Raw genomic sequence first — 17,189 nt, 5'->3', positions numbered from 1 at the left:
ATTGTAAATTTATTGGATGATAGTTTCTCTGATGAATTAAAAATGAAACAGTCATCAGAGATGGTAGAGTTTAAGAAGGAGAAGTTAGATAGGACTAATCAATCAGAAGTTTCATTTAATTTTGATGATTCTGGTGTTGGAGCTAGTTTTTCGTCACCTGAGTGTGATAAAAAGCCAGCTAGTGAGCAACCCAAAAATGCTGGGGCTGTTGATCTAAATGTTATATTACAAGCAATCGCTGCCAGTAATGCACAAATGACAGCTGAATTAAAATCTGATATAATTGAGGTAAATAACAGGATTGTGGCCAGTCAAACTAATTTTAATAAACGATTGGAGGTAATGGACGATACCTTCAAGGCTGGTTGCAATAAGTTGAAAGAGGATCTAGACAGTTTGAATTATAAAATTGATTACAACCATGAGGATATTAAGAAAAAGGTTGCTCAACAATTTTCTGAAATGTATAAAACAGTTAAATCTGAAGTTGCTGAGGTTCGCAAAGACTTCCAAATGGAAGATACGAAGCTGGAGCACAAATTAACAGAAAAGATCGAGTCGGAATCTGAACTGTGCTCAGATAGATTTAAAGATGTTAATATTAAAGTAAACATATGTCAAGCAGACGTAGATGCAATCAAAAGTGATACTACTCATATTGTACAAAGAGTAGATAATGTTGAATTGAGAGTAGAAAATATCAGTACTAACATTGCTAACATTGAGAGTAAAGTAGCTTCAGTAACTTCTGGTAATGGTAGTGTACAACAAGTTGTAGCTGCAAACGCCGCATTTATCGGGTGTCGGCAGTTCTTGCGGTTTGATCCAGATAAAAATATCCACCCGCTAGATTTCTGGAACGATTTTGAAGATGTAATTCCACCAAATTGGTCTGAACGAGAGAAAATCTCATTTATTAAAAGCCATTTAGCAGGTGACGCCTTGCGTTGGTCCGCTGATGTTATGTTGAAGTGTAAAACTTTAGCGGAGTTTAAAACAGCTTTCATTAATGAATATTGGTCTAGTAATAAGCAAAATGAAGTGTTAAGAGAATTTTGGAGTGGAAAACGCTTCAGTGCAGGCAAGGAATCAATTAAAGAATTTGCTAGGTCATGGATTTCACGTTTGTCACATTTGGCGGAAAAGCTAAAGCCAGAAATGATTATATTAGGTCTTGAAGCCAAACTGCCATGGTATTGGCAAACCAGAATTATATCGGCCCCTAGAGACAATCTTGATCGTTTCATTGAATATTTGCAACGTGTAGAACGTGTTGCTGCCAATGAGGAGCAGGCACGTAATAACAGAAATGCCACTAACAATAATAGTAATTTTAGGAATGAGCAAAATGGTAATGTAAACATCAGAACAGTAGGTATTCGCCATCCTAAGAGAGGTAGGAATTGGGGAAATAATTATCAGAACCAACAATGGCATCCAAGAGATAATAATTTTGTTCCGAACAGAAATATGTATGTAAACAACAGTACGGAAAGCAATGCTGTGCCAGTCAATTATAATGAAACTAAAGAAAACAGCAATAGGCCGAGGCAGGAAAACTAGTTCCCGTCTATGAGGACACTGGCGCTCACCAGGTGGTTACTTTTCCTAAGCCAGTAGTTAAGGGAATTGGTAAGACAGATCAGAATACTCAAACTGAACATGTGGATGAAGAGTCGGTAGCATCTAAAGATACCACAGAAATATTAGATCACTCACAGTATTTGATAGATACCGTGTTAGAAACGCTTTCTAAGTGGGAAGAAAAAGAGAAGGCGCAGCAGTGTAACAATAGCGAAGAGCTACAAAATACTGAATTGACAGGTGAAGAAGCAGAAGAAATTCATGCTTATATTTACGATGAAGATGATGTGCTCTTATCTAAAGTGCCTGTGCAGGATGTTGATAATGTACTAATAAATTTAGGACAGGAGATAAGTGAGAATGTAGAGGGTAGGCTGTTGAGGGTCGATGAACCCAGTAGCTGTGACCAGTTGTCACTTGAAAAGGAAACTGACGATAATGGTGAAAGTGGTTTAGCTGTAACTAGTGTTATGCCCGGTCTGGAGACGCAGAATCGCTCAGACTACAGTAATTTGGGTTATGTTCAGCAAACTAAATGTAATGAAGTTGTGCAGTGTTTCGATTTAAAATTAATAGACCGACTGGAAAAGGCAGCTGAAAATGTAATTCAGGAAACCCCTACACACTGTGACCTAAATATAATGAAGACAGATGTCAATCACTTTAGTTGGAGACGAATCCAAAAGGAATTACTTGATGAATTTGAGGAACCACCTGTACAACCTAGAATAAGCCACCCTATAATAATAGTAAATATGTTGGGTATCAATGTACGTTGTCTCTTAGACAGTGGAAGTGAGGTAAGTGCAATATCTCAGTCCTTCTTTGATGCATTACCGGGTAAAGATAAGCTTACAGTAATGAGAGTATCAGGACTAAGAATAATTGGTGCTACTGGCAAGGTTTCAAAAACGGTAAAACAAGAAGCTTTACTACCCTTTAACATTAATGGTAATTTAATAGATCATCCATGTTTAATTGTAAACAATCTCAGCATTGAGGTTTTAATTGGCATAGATTTCTTGTCAAAATATCAGAGTGTTGTGGACTTTGAGAACAGCCAATTAAAAATGGTCTTACCAATAACCGGAGTAATTATAGTACCTTTTAGTGATAAGCATGTAGTAACAGATCATGAAACTTGGGAGTTGCCTATACGAGTTCTGAAAAATAGGAGGTATTGGGACGAAGGTGTGAATTTTAGTAACAGTAAGCTGAACACAGAAGAAGAAGAAGAAGAAGAAGAAGCAATTGTTTTAGACAAAATAGAAGCTAAATTGCAAGAGATCGATAAGATTTCAGACTATCAAAAGGAAGAACTGAGACAGGTTCTAAAAAGGCATCATAAGGTATTTTCAGATCGACCTGGCATAGTCAAAGGTTATGAATGTCAATTAAAGGTGAAACCCGGCCAGGTGTTTTTCAGGAAGCCATACCAAATACCTGTAGCTAGGAAGGAGGCGGTTCGAAAAGAGATACAGAGAATGCTGGAGTGGGATGTGATTGAGAAAGCGGTCAGTGAGTACAATAATCCTCTTGTTGTTGTACCAAAAAGAGACGGGAGTGTCAGATTGGTCTTGGACGCTCGTTGGTTAAATGAAATAGTGGTTAGGGAAAGTGATAGACCGCAGAATATGGACGAATTATTGCAAAAATTCCGGGGAGTAAAATTCTTAACTTCTATGGACATCACGTGTGGATATTGGAACTTGCCACTGGCGGAGAGTTCAAGGAAGTACACAGCTTTCTTGTACGAAGGAGTTTGTTACCAATACCGTGTGGTACCTTTCGGACTTAATATCTCTGTTTGTGCTTTCGTACGTGTGATGTGCCATGTTTTAGGACCAGCTTTAAGTAATAAAATAACAGTCTACGTAGATGATCTGTTAATAGCAACTCCTACCTGGGAAGAACACATAGCTTTATTAGAGGAAGTGTTAGAGGCTATTGAGAGAGGTGGCATGAAACTAAAGATTGAAAAGACAGAATGCGTTAAAGAGGAAATAGGTTTCTTGGGATATAGGATAAGTGGAAAAGGTATTCTGCCTGACCCAGGCAAGCTAGCAGTCATTGAAAAATTTGAGGCTCCCAGAAACAAGAAGCAGTTGAGATCAATGTTCGGTCTTTTCGGCTTCTATAGGCGTTTTGTTAGTAACCAGGCTTTTAATGCTCCCTGTCTTCACCTCCTGCTGAAAAAGAATACCCCTTGGGTTTGGACAGCAGAATGTCAACAGGCGTTTGAGGTGCTTAAACAATCTTTAATTAATAGTCCAATTTTACATCATCCTGATTTTGAAAAGCCATTCTGTATGTCTGTTGATGCTAGTGGCTATGGTATAGCTGTGGAAATATTCCAGGTAGAAATAGAGAACGAGCAAGAAGTGCACAAGACTATAGCTTTCGCAAGTCGATCTTTACAGGCAGCAGAGAGAAATTATGGCATCTCCGAACTGGAAGCATTAGCAATTGTATTTGGGGTACAGAAGTTTGAGCAGTATTTATTAGGTCACAAGATAATTGTTTACAGTGACCATAAGGCGTTGACCTTTTTAAAAACCTGTAAGTTGAGGAATTCTCGTTTGGTAAGATGGTCATTGTATCTCCAGCAGTTTGACCTTAAGGTTAGATATATTCAAGGGAAAGACAATCTGGTAGCTGATGGGTTATCTAGAAGTGCGGAGCTCTGTGATGACGCGGGGATTACAGCAACAGACCTAAATGAAGTTCGAATGTTTGCATTGCACGAAGTAAAGGAAGAAGGTGCATTAAAGAGAGTGATTAAGAACTTGAGACGTGAGCAGAATGCAGATGACCAACTGAAATTAGTGAAGAGCTATTTAGGAAATGCGAACTATCCTAAGGTTTCACAATACTATTGGTTGCATAAAGGTATTCTGTTTAGGAGGAAAAAGATAGGTGTTTCTGAGTGGAAGCTGTGCTTTCCCTCACAACATGTAGACTTGCTAATCGACTATGTACACCTGAGGTATGGGCACTACGGTGCAAAGAAGTGCATTGCAAAATTAAAGGAAAAGGTTGTGTTTGACAACATGTACCGCCGTGTGGCAAAGCGTCTAGCATCTTGCGTAGTGTGCCAGAAGATCCGTGTTGCTAACAGCAGAATACAAGGGGATATGCATTCAGTAGAGCCCACTGAAACCCTAGAATTACTGGCTTGTGATTTGTTTGGCCCTCTTCCTGTTTCGAGAGGTGGTTGTACACATGTTTTTGTTGTTGTGGATGGATTCAGTAAATATGTTAAGCTATACCCAATTAAAAGAGCGAATGCAAAAACATTGGTTGAAAAGTTGGAAAAAGACTTCTTCGTGAACGTTGGCGTTCCGAAGAATTTGCTGTCAGACAATGGGCCTCAATTTACTTCTGATAGATTTAAGGAATGTCTAGATAAGGCCGGCGTGAAACATCTGAAAATATCTGCGTATTTCCCCCAAGGAAATATGAGTGAACGTATTATGAGGGAATTGAATAGGCTTTGTAGAACTTATTGTGCTCGAAAACACTCAAGTTGGGCAGAGCACATTAAGTATTTTGAGAATGTAATTAACAACTTAAGACATGATGCAACTGGTTTTGCACCTTGCGAATTGATGTTTGGCCAAGAACCTCACAATGTGATAGCAGATATGGTAGAATTCCCTATTCTAACGCAAATATCCACAGACGAAAAGAAACTAAAGGCTAGGGCTAATATGAGAAAAAGAGCGTTGGAAAGGAAGAAGCGGCATGACGCAAAAGCTGTACCTACTAGCTTTGAAATAGGTCAATTAGTCCTTGTTAAAACCAAAGAAAAATCCAAGAAGGTAAATGCAGAAACAAAGAAATTCATGTTCGTATACCAAGGACCTTTCAGGATCATAGGAAAACCACATGCCAATGCATATAGGCTAGAATACCCTAAAAGTAAGAAGCTATTAGGTCTAAGGAACGTGATTGACCTAAAGAGATTCATAGGCAGCCAATGAATGCTGTAGGGAGGAGGTTGTTCTGTAACCTCTACACAGTGTGGCAGCTGTGCAGTCCCAGCTGTGTGAGATCTTCTTTCCCTTTCAGGTCTCACTCATTCTTCATCTTTTCTATCCACAAAAGTTTCGACATTTTCTTTCCTAATACCAAAATTTTCCGTTATGGTTACCAAACCAGCATTCAGCCAATGAAGGCTGTAGGGAGGAGGTTGTTCTGTAACCTCTACACAGTGTGGCAGCTGTGCAGTCCCAGCTGTGTGAGATCTTCTTTCCCTTTCAGGTCTCACTCATTCTTCATCTTTCCTATCCACCAAAATTTAGATCTCTTCTTTCAGACATGAAATTTTTCTGTCATGACTATCAGGCCAGGAGTTATGTTACCATTCTATCTACCGATCAGTGAAGAAAGATACCTAATGTGATAAACTGAATAGTGACAAACAATAGAGAAGTATGACGTAATTAAGATACAAATGTATTTGAGTAACAATTATGTGTAGTACCCTGGTAATATAGTAAGTACAAAGTGTTGTTTGGTTGGAAATGGTCCATCAACAGTAATTTAAAAAGATGTATGAATTCGTGTACTAGCAGAATCTGAAGTGGTAATGAAACCTAGTGGATACATTAGAGCTAACTAATAAATAATAAGAAAGAGATTGCTAAGTGTTATGAAAAATATGCAGATAAGTTGTAAGTTTAAACTCACCTGATGTAGCAAGGAAAGGCAGTGTAATAGAAGTGAGCAGTGTTTGTGGTTGAGTCGTGAAGGACACGTCCCTGAAGTATTTATAAGGTTGGAGCTGGCCATTATTTTAGTGTAGTGTGTGACAGGATACACCTATGCGTATTGAGGTTATGAGTTGGAAGCGTGAATGCGACCATAGGTACCCTTATGTTAGATGAGACAGAGCAGCTCATGGTGTCCTATAGGTTTAAGGAATTTAGCATTACGCTCGTCCATAATTATTTGATGCACTTTAGTGGTAGGTCCGAGAGAGACTACCTGAGGTTTCAGCATCCGATCGAGTGGAAATGGATTGCCACGTGAGCAAACTAATCAGCCGCAATACACTATGAATATGAAATAAATGTGCTATCCTATGCTTTAAATATTAATAGAGTGAGTGGTAAATAAGTACATACACTAGCAATATAAATAAGAAACATAATAGCAGACGTGAAACAGTAATTTTAGCTCAGCATAAATACACTTCAAAGTAAGTAAGACCCTAATTGCAGATGTGGAACTGACAACAGCAGAGGACCAATAAGTGGATTTTGTAGGCAACTAAACGTAGTGTGTTTTGAACACTCAGGACTGTACTATTACCAAAAGTCACATATACAAAGAAGCTGAGAAAACAACCACTAATCATACTCATAATATCTCTAAGAATAAGATAATCAAAGATGATTCAGTTAAGTGCTTAATATACAAATGTCAGGAATGTACCGAGCATTGGTTCAGTGTTCCGGCCCAGAAATAATAAATTGACGTTAAATAGGATTCATGATTGTATGCCATGAGCATAGATTTTCTCTAGTACGTGACTAACGGCGTTTTGAGCCATTTATTTACCGATTTTATGACATTTAAGTAACCGCAAGAGTAATGTTGAAAAAAAAAGTTCTGTTAACTTTGTTCCAGTAATATATTGGAAGTTAAAATGTATATATCCCCATTTCATTGTGACCCACCCTTAGATATTAAGTGAACAGAGTCTGAGGCACTCTTTTGTTTGTTCTACAGGACAAACCAGATAATGGCAGCCTGGTAGCTGCGTGAAAGCGTGGAGTGACTTGGACACAACTCACAGTGACCCTCCCCTTTCCCCCATGTAAGTTAGAGAGAACGTGAAGGACGCACACCATAGCAACTTCCCCTCCTCTACCCTTGTGAATGGAAGTGTAGGACGCCAGCCAAAGCGGCTACAATCACGTGTGTAAAAATTATTTGTGAACTTTCTTTCAGGTTTAGAAAAGACTGCTAAGAGATAATCATCTGTTTATGTATCATGTTATTTTCTTTGAATTTGTGTATGTAAAAGTGTATTTAATGTATTTAATGGGTCTAAGATTTTCATAATTTTTCAATTATTATGTGTTTGTTGGTCTAAGGCAATATGTATGCCGAAATATTTCAGTGACTTCGCTTAAAATTTTGAGTACTGACATTGTTTAAAAGGCAGTGAACATGCCCACAATTTAAATAATTAATGTAGATAATCAGTTTTCTTTAATGTTTCTACATGTTTATATTCCAATTTTGATTTTTATAGGGAGTTAAATTGTACTCTTGCTTCCCTTTTTGTAATTAAATTTTTTTTCTCATTCATTAACATTCATAAACAAAAAATTTAAGTAGAGGGTGATGTAGGGAAGCAGCCTACTCACGCTGTAGTAAATTCACATCAGTTTCCATTGTGTGCCAGCCAGTCTGCTGTAACTAGCTCTGACGTCATAAATGTTGCGCAATACCTTAAAATTCAAGCAAATGATCTGAAACTTTTCCAGCATGTAAGGAATAATACTAAATTAATGTGTATTAAATATCAGTTCGATAACTTCAGCCATTTTTGTAATTTGGACGTTTTTCTAAAAAAATAATTGGCGCAACAGAAAGGAGCTAGAGACTTCAAAATTTATATTTAGACTCATCTTTCATAATAATTTAATAAAAACAGTACTTTGGATTTCACAGGTTAAGACTTTAGTGGAAATTCATGATTTTCTGGTTTTCATCTCAAAACTGAAAGAAGCAAGATAGATTAAGTAGGCTAATGAATAAGACTAGGATGTTTAGATTTAAATAGGTTGGAGGTCCGCTATGACTATGAAGATGTGAAAAGTTTCTTTTGAATACCTATAAAATTATAGCGATAGCGGATCTAAAAAGGACCAGTTCAGAGCTCATTTGCTGCGTGCAGCGTAACTTAATTATTTCTCTCGCCCAAGATATTTAACTTAGCCACGTCAGAATTTTATTATAAATACTTACCTGCGTGCTAAATGCACGATTAAATTAACAGCTTCATAAGCCATCAGCAAAAGAAGCTATAAATTATTATGTAACTTGAAGTGGTGCGTTACTAGCCCAGCGGCCAGTCGTGAGAGCCAAGTTAGAGCCGGCGTTCTCTTAGCCGTCCGCACCGAGGCTATATATATAAGAGCACTGCGCGAGTAAGGAAGGCCCCAGTTCTCTCCAGACGCTGAATAGCACGTCAGCTGTGTCGGGAGTCGCTTCGCTACGGTAGCGCTGCTACAAACTGCCTCGGGTGCCGTATTGAGTTACGATGTATACGCGTAACTGTGAAAACATTTCAAATGAAGGATTATTTTTGGAATGATTTTCATTATCTAGCTTCAGTTTGCGTGTTGTTGTATTTTCACGTGCCGTCGCGGGACAGACATTCTACCAATCATTTTAGCGTGGCGTTTGATGAGATTTTCTCATCAAATTTTGGCGAGCATTCTTTTGACATTCAATTCGGACATTTATAGTTGCATCAGCGAATTAGACTCTGAACTGCTCTGTTTGTTAGGCTGTTGGGATAATTGTGATGTTATCAGTGAATTTCAGAATATACTCAACTATTTTGGAAAATTGTTTTTGATTAGAAATCCTGAACAATCTCCTACTTCTTCAGAGCTATAAGCTGCAGCTATAATAATATTCTCAGGTTAAGTGGGCACTAGGAACTCTCATTACAGGCTCTACGTTTCGTTAAATCACTTTCTGGGTGCCAAAAAGCAAAGAGAGAGCCAGTGTTGAGAACGGCGAAAGACAGCATTATACAACATTCCAAAAGCCGGGAAGTGCAGTGTTTTTCCCACGTTTAAATAACAAACTTTATTTCACAAGCAATTTGCTTACCCACTCGCCGCCCCACAACCTGTTTTTCAACATAATTTCAATTCAATGCAACGGCCTAACACTGCCTTACTAGGAGGGCCTGTATGCCCACATGGTACCACTCCACTGGTCAACATCAGAGCCAACATCTTACTGCATCAATAACCTCCCCACCCTCCACATACTGCTTCCCTTTTCTTCAACGCACAAAAAAAATGGAAGTTGGAAGGTGCAAAATCTGGCTGTAGAGTGGATGAGGAAGAACAGTCCAATGCAGTATAATAAGCTCCTCTCAGGTGCACAGACTTGTGTGAGGCCTTGTGTTGTCATGGAGAAGGATAAGTTTGTTTATATTTTCATGAGAATGAACATGCTGAAGTCATTTCTTCAATTTCCTGAGGGTGTGTGCAGCCGGCCAGCATGCAGGAGATCAGTCAAGTTTGTGTGACCTTGATGACAGATGCCTCACCCAATGGCTCATCAAACTTTTGTTTGCTGCCATGTCACCATAGACATTCTGCAGCCACCTATGAATATCTGCAGTGCTCTTGTTTTCTGCCAAAAGAAACCCAGCGACAGCTCTCTGGAACACACGTCCATTACACACCCCAATTTGGAAGCTACATATAGCGCCACCACCTACTGGAACTTTATCAAATTATGTGGACTGAAGGAGGAATATTCCACACCAAATTCAACATTTTTTCAACTGAAATTGGCTGAGAAAGTAATGTGTTGCATTATTTATTGAACACCCCTCGTATATTATTGAGTTCCTTTGTCCTCCAATGAAATTGCTGTGCTTACGTTACAAAATTTATGCAGAGTTGATCAGTCAACAGAATTGTGGGACTGAAACTAATTCTGATTGACAAGACAATTCTGCCCTATCGTAATAGCTACATGTACTTACAACTACACTTTGCTGATATGCCACAAGGGGCATGAACCACCAGAATAGTTTTGGGATCTGCCAGCAATAAGTCACACGATTTCTCAAAGATACAAAATACTATAACCCCACAGTAATGGTCATTAGTGATGACCTATCACAACACTGGCAACTAGATAATTGATATCGTCCAATTAATCAACATTTGGTTACGTGACAATATAGGATGTGCAATAAGTTTTGTTCAGTTACCTATCTCCTCCTGTCTGCAGATATTTTCACCAGCAAAAATATACTTTGAGGCACTAATTAAAAGCACTGCCTAATGACTGTATGTATTCATAGTTAATCAATATCAAATCAATAAATACAAAGTTCATGATGTAACTATGATGGACTGCCATCTGAACTTGGTCAAACCTCAGCCAAGCCCAGATACATTCTCCTCCATACAATAGTCTATCACTCCTAATTATAATTTTTTTGGCTTTTGTAACATCAAACAGGCCACTTTACTAATAATTCTATCAAAATCTTAATCTACGACATTGGTTGGTACGTGGAAGTTATTCTGCAACACTATCTGAAATAATTCTCCATTAATTCTTACTGTCATAAAATGTACTTTTTGGATGGACTGTTTTTCTTTCCCTGCCATCCAGGCCATGGACTCATCCAGCTGATTGCTGCAATGGGGTGTCTGTCCTCACAAACTGTGTCTGACTTTTAGTTTTAGACCTTCATATTCTTGCACTGGCTTCACAAAAACTGTCAATGTGCTCTGAAGCCTTCCGTGATGACACAATGTCCTTGGGTATTTGGCCAACATGACCAATGGTCACCTCCTGCCTCTTAGCACTAGCTCAAATTCTGATTTCAGTATTCCATTAAAACTGAAATATATCTTGATCTATAGCCCTGATCACCATTTGCCTTTCACTGGATGCTCTTAAATGAGCGAAAGCTCGCATTTACCTTCTGTTTCAATTTCTTTCTCATGTCACTCAATTCTTATGCTTATAACAGCAATGACACCAACAATGAGGAAGGTCAGTCACTGTATGTATTACTGCCATTTCAAGTAGTATATTTGGTAGAGACCTGAGGACTTGAAGGCTTCAGATTGATTACACAATGGTAAGACAGAGATTTTGAAACCAGATTTTAAACTGTAAGACATTGACACAGCCCTGGATCTAGGATATTTCCAAACCGGGATGAAAACTTGATAGTGGTGCCCCCCTCGAGCATTTGAGATAGGATGTCAAAAATTTTAAAAAATCTGTTTTTCGAAAATTGGTCATTTTATAGTGCACACCTTCCTGAAGACTTTGATATATAAAACATATTTGGTCTTAAGTGTGCCAAAGGGCAGTGCCACGCCTCTTCACACAGCATTCTTCTATTGCACAGCACTGTGTTTCGTTCTGAGGAATTAAAACATCTATATTTTGTAATGGAAACCATCAAACGTATATTCAGGACAGTGGAAATGAAAATGTCCTGTGGTACCTCTCCTGATCCTAGTTAGCCAGTTTGACACCATACACCCTCAAAAAAAGTCACAATTAATACTGGATGGGATTATTTGTGACCGGGAGAATAACAACTCTTCAGAAAATTTGCAGTCCTTATTGCCTATTAGCCAAATTAAATATAAGAAGCACAAAATCAGCAAAGATAAGAGACAGGTAAGACAGTCCACATTTCTTCCTTCAGTCCTTAGGTATCAGTATTTTTTTTTCTCTAATCTTGCTATAGCTTCACAGGGCTATTATCTCATCAAAGTTTGTCAACGTTTTGCTACACGAAAAATCAACATGTCATTGTCTAACACTGAAAAGCTGTTAATACAAATAGCATCTAATACTTTTGTGGTTTCTTGATCTGATTACGTCTATTTTGTCACTGTATGCTGGATATGGTGAAACAGGTCTTTCTAATGGCGCAGCAGCTGTAGCACGCACCAAACAAGCGAGACTGTTTTGGCACAAACGGTCATTTTTATGTACCTAGTTTACATAAATAACATGATAGAACATAACTCACGAAATACCAATATCAAATGCCTATTAGGCCTACTATAAGCAAAAATTTTTATATTGGAAGTAGTTTCACATTTCATTCATACTCATACGCTCCTCCAATTTCTCAAGCATGAGATTGAAAAGTAGTAGATGAAAATGTTATGTAAATTTGAAATTGTAATGTACCTCCATATAATTTGTGTGATGTCCCTATTTCTTCTCTTTCCTCATTCTAACAAACAATCGTGTGATCATTAATTCTGTAACTATTCTTGCCATTGTCAAAACTTATCCTCCAGTTAACTTCACTAACCCTGCCAGAATCACAGGTACAATTATCTCACGTTTATTCTTCGGTTAGGCATTATTATGTGTTTGTACAATGCATTTTCTGCACTATTCCCAGAACAGAACTTACAGTGGCTGCTAATCAGGGCTGTGCAACTGGTAGTATAGCAATCTGGCAAAAAATTTTCTGTTAAAATTTCATTTTCTTGGGTACACCAATAAGAAAATATGTAATCTTTCTTACCTGTTAGTCCTTTCTTTCCACTCTGGTAATCTGAATCTATTGATTCACTAATACTTATAACAATCCTGATCATTGCACACCCAATCAACCACATGAACAAACAGTGATTGACATTCATCCATTCATGTTCATTCGGCTCAGCTCATATAGTCCCATACCCTTTTGTCTGCGGGAAAGTTTTTTTATTTCTAGATTCGGTGGGGATTCCCCTGGCAGATACATCATGTACACTATGTACGCTTTCAAAAATCAACTCATGATTTGTTCAGAAATCAACTTAAACTGTGATCAAAAATGTTCAAGAAACAACTGGGATGCATTTCAGAAACATATGAATAATCGATAGACCAGTGTGTGCTCAATGATAGGCGCTTCGTGAAGCAAAGTTTTTTCTTCAAGAATATGAATTTGGCACCCCTTGAAATTGCCGCCTGGGGCAGATACCACAGTTTGTCACCCCCCCCCCCCCCCCCCATATCAGTGCCTGCATTGCTTTTACAGGGGCAGATGTGAACTCTGAACATAATTTATTGCTTACAAACTGCAGATTAAAACTGGAATGTAGGAAATCAAGGAAATAGAACCAGTATAAATTCAAGAAACCTGTGTCTTTTTGGGAATTTCAGAGCAGTAGGCACTGTATGGCTTCAAGAGGGGAAAGTATTGCAATAGACGACAAATGGATAACCTTGGGACATAAAATAATGAAGGCAGCAAAGAGTCAAATAGATAAACAGACAAGAGTTACTAGAAATTCTTGGGCAACACAGAAGATAACCAAAAAAAGCAGGAAATATAAAAATGCAGTAGATAAATAAGCGAAAAAGAATACAGAGGTCTAAAACATGACATGGATGGAAAATGCATAATAGCTAAGCAAGAATGGCTAGAGAAAAAAATCACGGCTCCAAAATGAGATTTTTACTCTGCAGCGGAGTGTGCATTGATATGAAACTTCCTGGCAGATTAAAACTGTGTGCCAGACCAAGACTCAAACTCAAGTGCACACGCCCACAGAGGGCAAAGGTCCCGAGTTTGAGTCTTGGTCCGGCACACAGGTTTAATCTTCCAAGAAGTTTCAAATTCATGGCTGTAAAAGCATGCATAATTAAGGAAAAGATAGATGCCACCAATAAGGAAATTAGATAGACTTTTGAAGAAAAGATGCAGCTGCGTGAATTTCAAAGAGCTCAAATGACAAGACAGTACTAAGCAAAGAAGGAAAAGGTGAAAGTTGGAAGGAACGTGTAGATGGGCTAAACAATGGAAATGAGCTTGAAGGCAATATTATAGAAAGAACGAGAAGCAAGTAAATGAAGATGAGAAGGGAGATATGATACAGAAATAAGAAACTGACAGATGACTGAATGACTAAGTGGAAACAAGGCTCCCGGGATAGACACATTCCCTCAGAATTACTGAGATTCTTGGGGGCCCAGCTATGGCAAACCAATTCAATGTGACACTCAAGGTGTATCAGATAAGCAAAATACTCTCATACTTCAAGGATAATGTAATAATTTACCATAAAGTGGACATGCTGAGTTGCTAATTCATATTCCATTCTGGATTTTCCGTTGTTAGAATGTAATAATTCCCATTCTACAGAAGGCAGAAGCTGGCAGGTATGAATACTACAGAACCATTAGTTTAATAAGTCATGGGTGCAAAATACTGATGCTAGTTATATACAGAAAAATGGAAAAACTACTAAAAGTCTACCTTGTAGAAGATACATTTAGATTCTGGAGAAATGCAGAAGCATGCAAAGAAGTAGTGACACTACAGCATATCTTGACTAACCTATGTTTATTGTATTTGTTTATGTTTAGAAAAGGCTTTTGACATTGTTGAATAGACAAATTCGCTAATATTTTGATGGTAGCAGGGATAAAATACAGGGCCTGAAAAATTATTTATAGCTTACACAGAACCCAGACAGCAGTTAAAAGAAGTTGAAGGACATTACAGAAAAGCAGTGGCTGAGAAGGTAAAAGACGAGGTTATAGCCCATCCCCAATATTATTCATTCTGTGCATTGCGCAAACAGTAAGTAGAAAGAGAAATTTGGAAAGGGAAGTTTCGTTCAGTGGAAAAAAAGTAAACTTTAAGGATTGCCAATGACATTGTAATTCTGTCAGAGACAGAAAAGGACTTGGAAGAGCAACTGAACAGAACGGATAGTGTCTTGAAAAGAAATTATAAGATGAACACTGGCTAAAGTAAAACAGAGGTAATGGTATATAGCTGAATTAAATCAGGCAATGCTGAGGGAATTGGATAAGGAAATAAGGCATTTAAAGAAGTACATGAATTTTGCTATTTGGAAATCAAAATAAATGATGACCAAAATACAGAAGATATAAAATACGACTGGCTATAGCAAGAACAGCATTTCAGAAAAAGAGGAATTTGCTATTATTAAATAGAAATTTAAATGTTAGGTAGTATTTTATGAAGGTATTTGTCTGGAATCCTGCTTTGGATGGCGGTGGAACATGGATGATGAGCAGTTCAGACAATAAGAGAACAGAAGATATTGAAAAGTGGTGCAATATAAAAATGGTTAAGATTGGCTGTGTAGACTGTATACACTGAGTGAATTTAATAATGTACTGTTAGGATTGTAACAGATAAGTATACTTCATGCTGCAAAGTATGAGACTCAGAGGACTTAAATGGAAATATTTGGTAGAAAGATGACATTTTTCTCACAAAATAGTGTTATAGAAATTTAAAGAAGCAATATTTAAGGAACACTACATGACATTTCTACTGCTTCCATTCTATATGCCATTAGAGACCAAAAGGATGATGTATGTGATATTAGGGTAAATACAAAGCCACATAGGCAGTAATGGTTTCCTTGCTCAGAACGTAAATGGAATGTGACAGAACAATAGTTGACAAATGCAACACACGATACAAAATGTCATTATTGTCTATTAGGAACATGTTCAATGCATATCTTAGCCTCTAAACAGAATGTTCTATGCATAACTATCTGGTTCACAAGTGATTATAAAATATGGGGATGTGTCTGTTCTACAATCCATCACGGACATTGATCTGTAAAGCCCTGCACTTGTCTACCATTGATGTTTGAGGGTTATCAAATGTAAATAATATAGAAACACAAGTTGCTGAAGGAACAGCAGTGCGTAGCAAACAGTTACGACCAGCAGATACACAAGAGTCATAAAAGAGGTATCATAAGACAACAAGCTTAAACATTTGCTTGAAGCAATATATGTTAACGTGTGCAGTATTTACACACTATTATTTTCTAAAGTAGAAATTGCTGTTCAAATAGTTCAAATGGCTCTTAGCACTATGGGACTTAACTTCTGGGGTCATCAGTCCCCTACAACTTAGAGCTGCTTAAACCTATCTAACCTAAGGACATCATACACATCCATGCCCGAGGCAGGATTCGAACCTGTGACCGCAGCGGTCACGCGGTTCCAAACTGTAGCACCTAGAACCGCTCGGCCACCCCAGCCGGCCGAAGTTGCTGTGTTGTAGTATGTTCTTCCCCCATTCGTCATCAAAGCACAATGTGGATTTTCAACGAAGTGATTAAAACACTGCACAGCCCATGGCAAAAAGCTAGTTAATGTGACCACAGCTGTGGCTTTTGATGTTCAACCACAGCAATGTTGATACACTAAAAACAATGTGGCATGTCCATATGTTGTCCTCGTCAAATATGTATGCTGTTTCATTCCACTGTTTTTTAACACATCATTACCGTCCTTGAGTCCATAAATCTGTTAGCAATAGTGGAAACTTGTTGGGCATGTTAAAAGTTCAATAATTTGGAGCCTTCAGCTTTGTTGAATACTGAAAATGTAATTATAGCTGCAAATTAACTTTTCATTGTTTCTTTTCACAGAAGATGGAAAGTTTGCTAAAGCCAACGTTTACATGGGGTCCACCTAATCCACATCTGCGAGCAGTGCGTAAGAAGTACAAACCATCAGAAGAGATTCGCTCGCAACCTTTCACCTATCATCAGTGGCGCATGGAACTTTATACTGAAGATAAGATGTTACATGAGAATCCAGAAGATACACAAACATAAAGAGTATCCATCTCATTATACTGTGACATATTAATGTTGTTGGATTAAGATTAATAAAATTCTTACAATTTTTTGTAATATAATGTTTCATGAAAATGCGTTATTCTTCATGCTGGATCAAAATAAATAAATCATTGCATCCTTTTAGTATGGACACTTCTGTAATTATCAACCTGGTGTGTACAATACTGATGAAAGATGGGTCTCCCACAATTTAGTTCCTTCACCAAA

General features: G+C 37.9%; 1 protein-coding gene across 1 annotated transcript in view; it reads left to right on the top strand.

Moving 5' to 3' along the window:
- LOC126176313 (uncharacterized) overlaps window positions 1-16,958 on the top strand; it is a 94,361-nt gene extending 77,403 nt beyond the window's left edge. Inside the window, exon 4 of the mRNA XM_049923464.1 lies at window positions 16,770-16,958. Coding sequence (XP_049779421.1) covers window positions 16,770-16,958 — 189 coding nt within the window. The remainder of the gene's footprint in view (window positions 1-16,769) is intronic.
- The last annotated feature ends 231 nt before the right edge of the window (window positions 16,959-17,189 follow it).

The sequence above is a fragment of the Schistocerca cancellata genome, chromosome 3, assembly GCF_023864275.1.
Source record: "Schistocerca cancellata isolate TAMUIC-IGC-003103 chromosome 3, iqSchCanc2.1, whole genome shotgun sequence".
NCBI lineage: Eukaryota > Metazoa > Arthropoda > Insecta > Orthoptera > Acrididae > Schistocerca > Schistocerca cancellata.
This window is presented reverse-complemented; position numbering and strand designations above follow the sequence as displayed.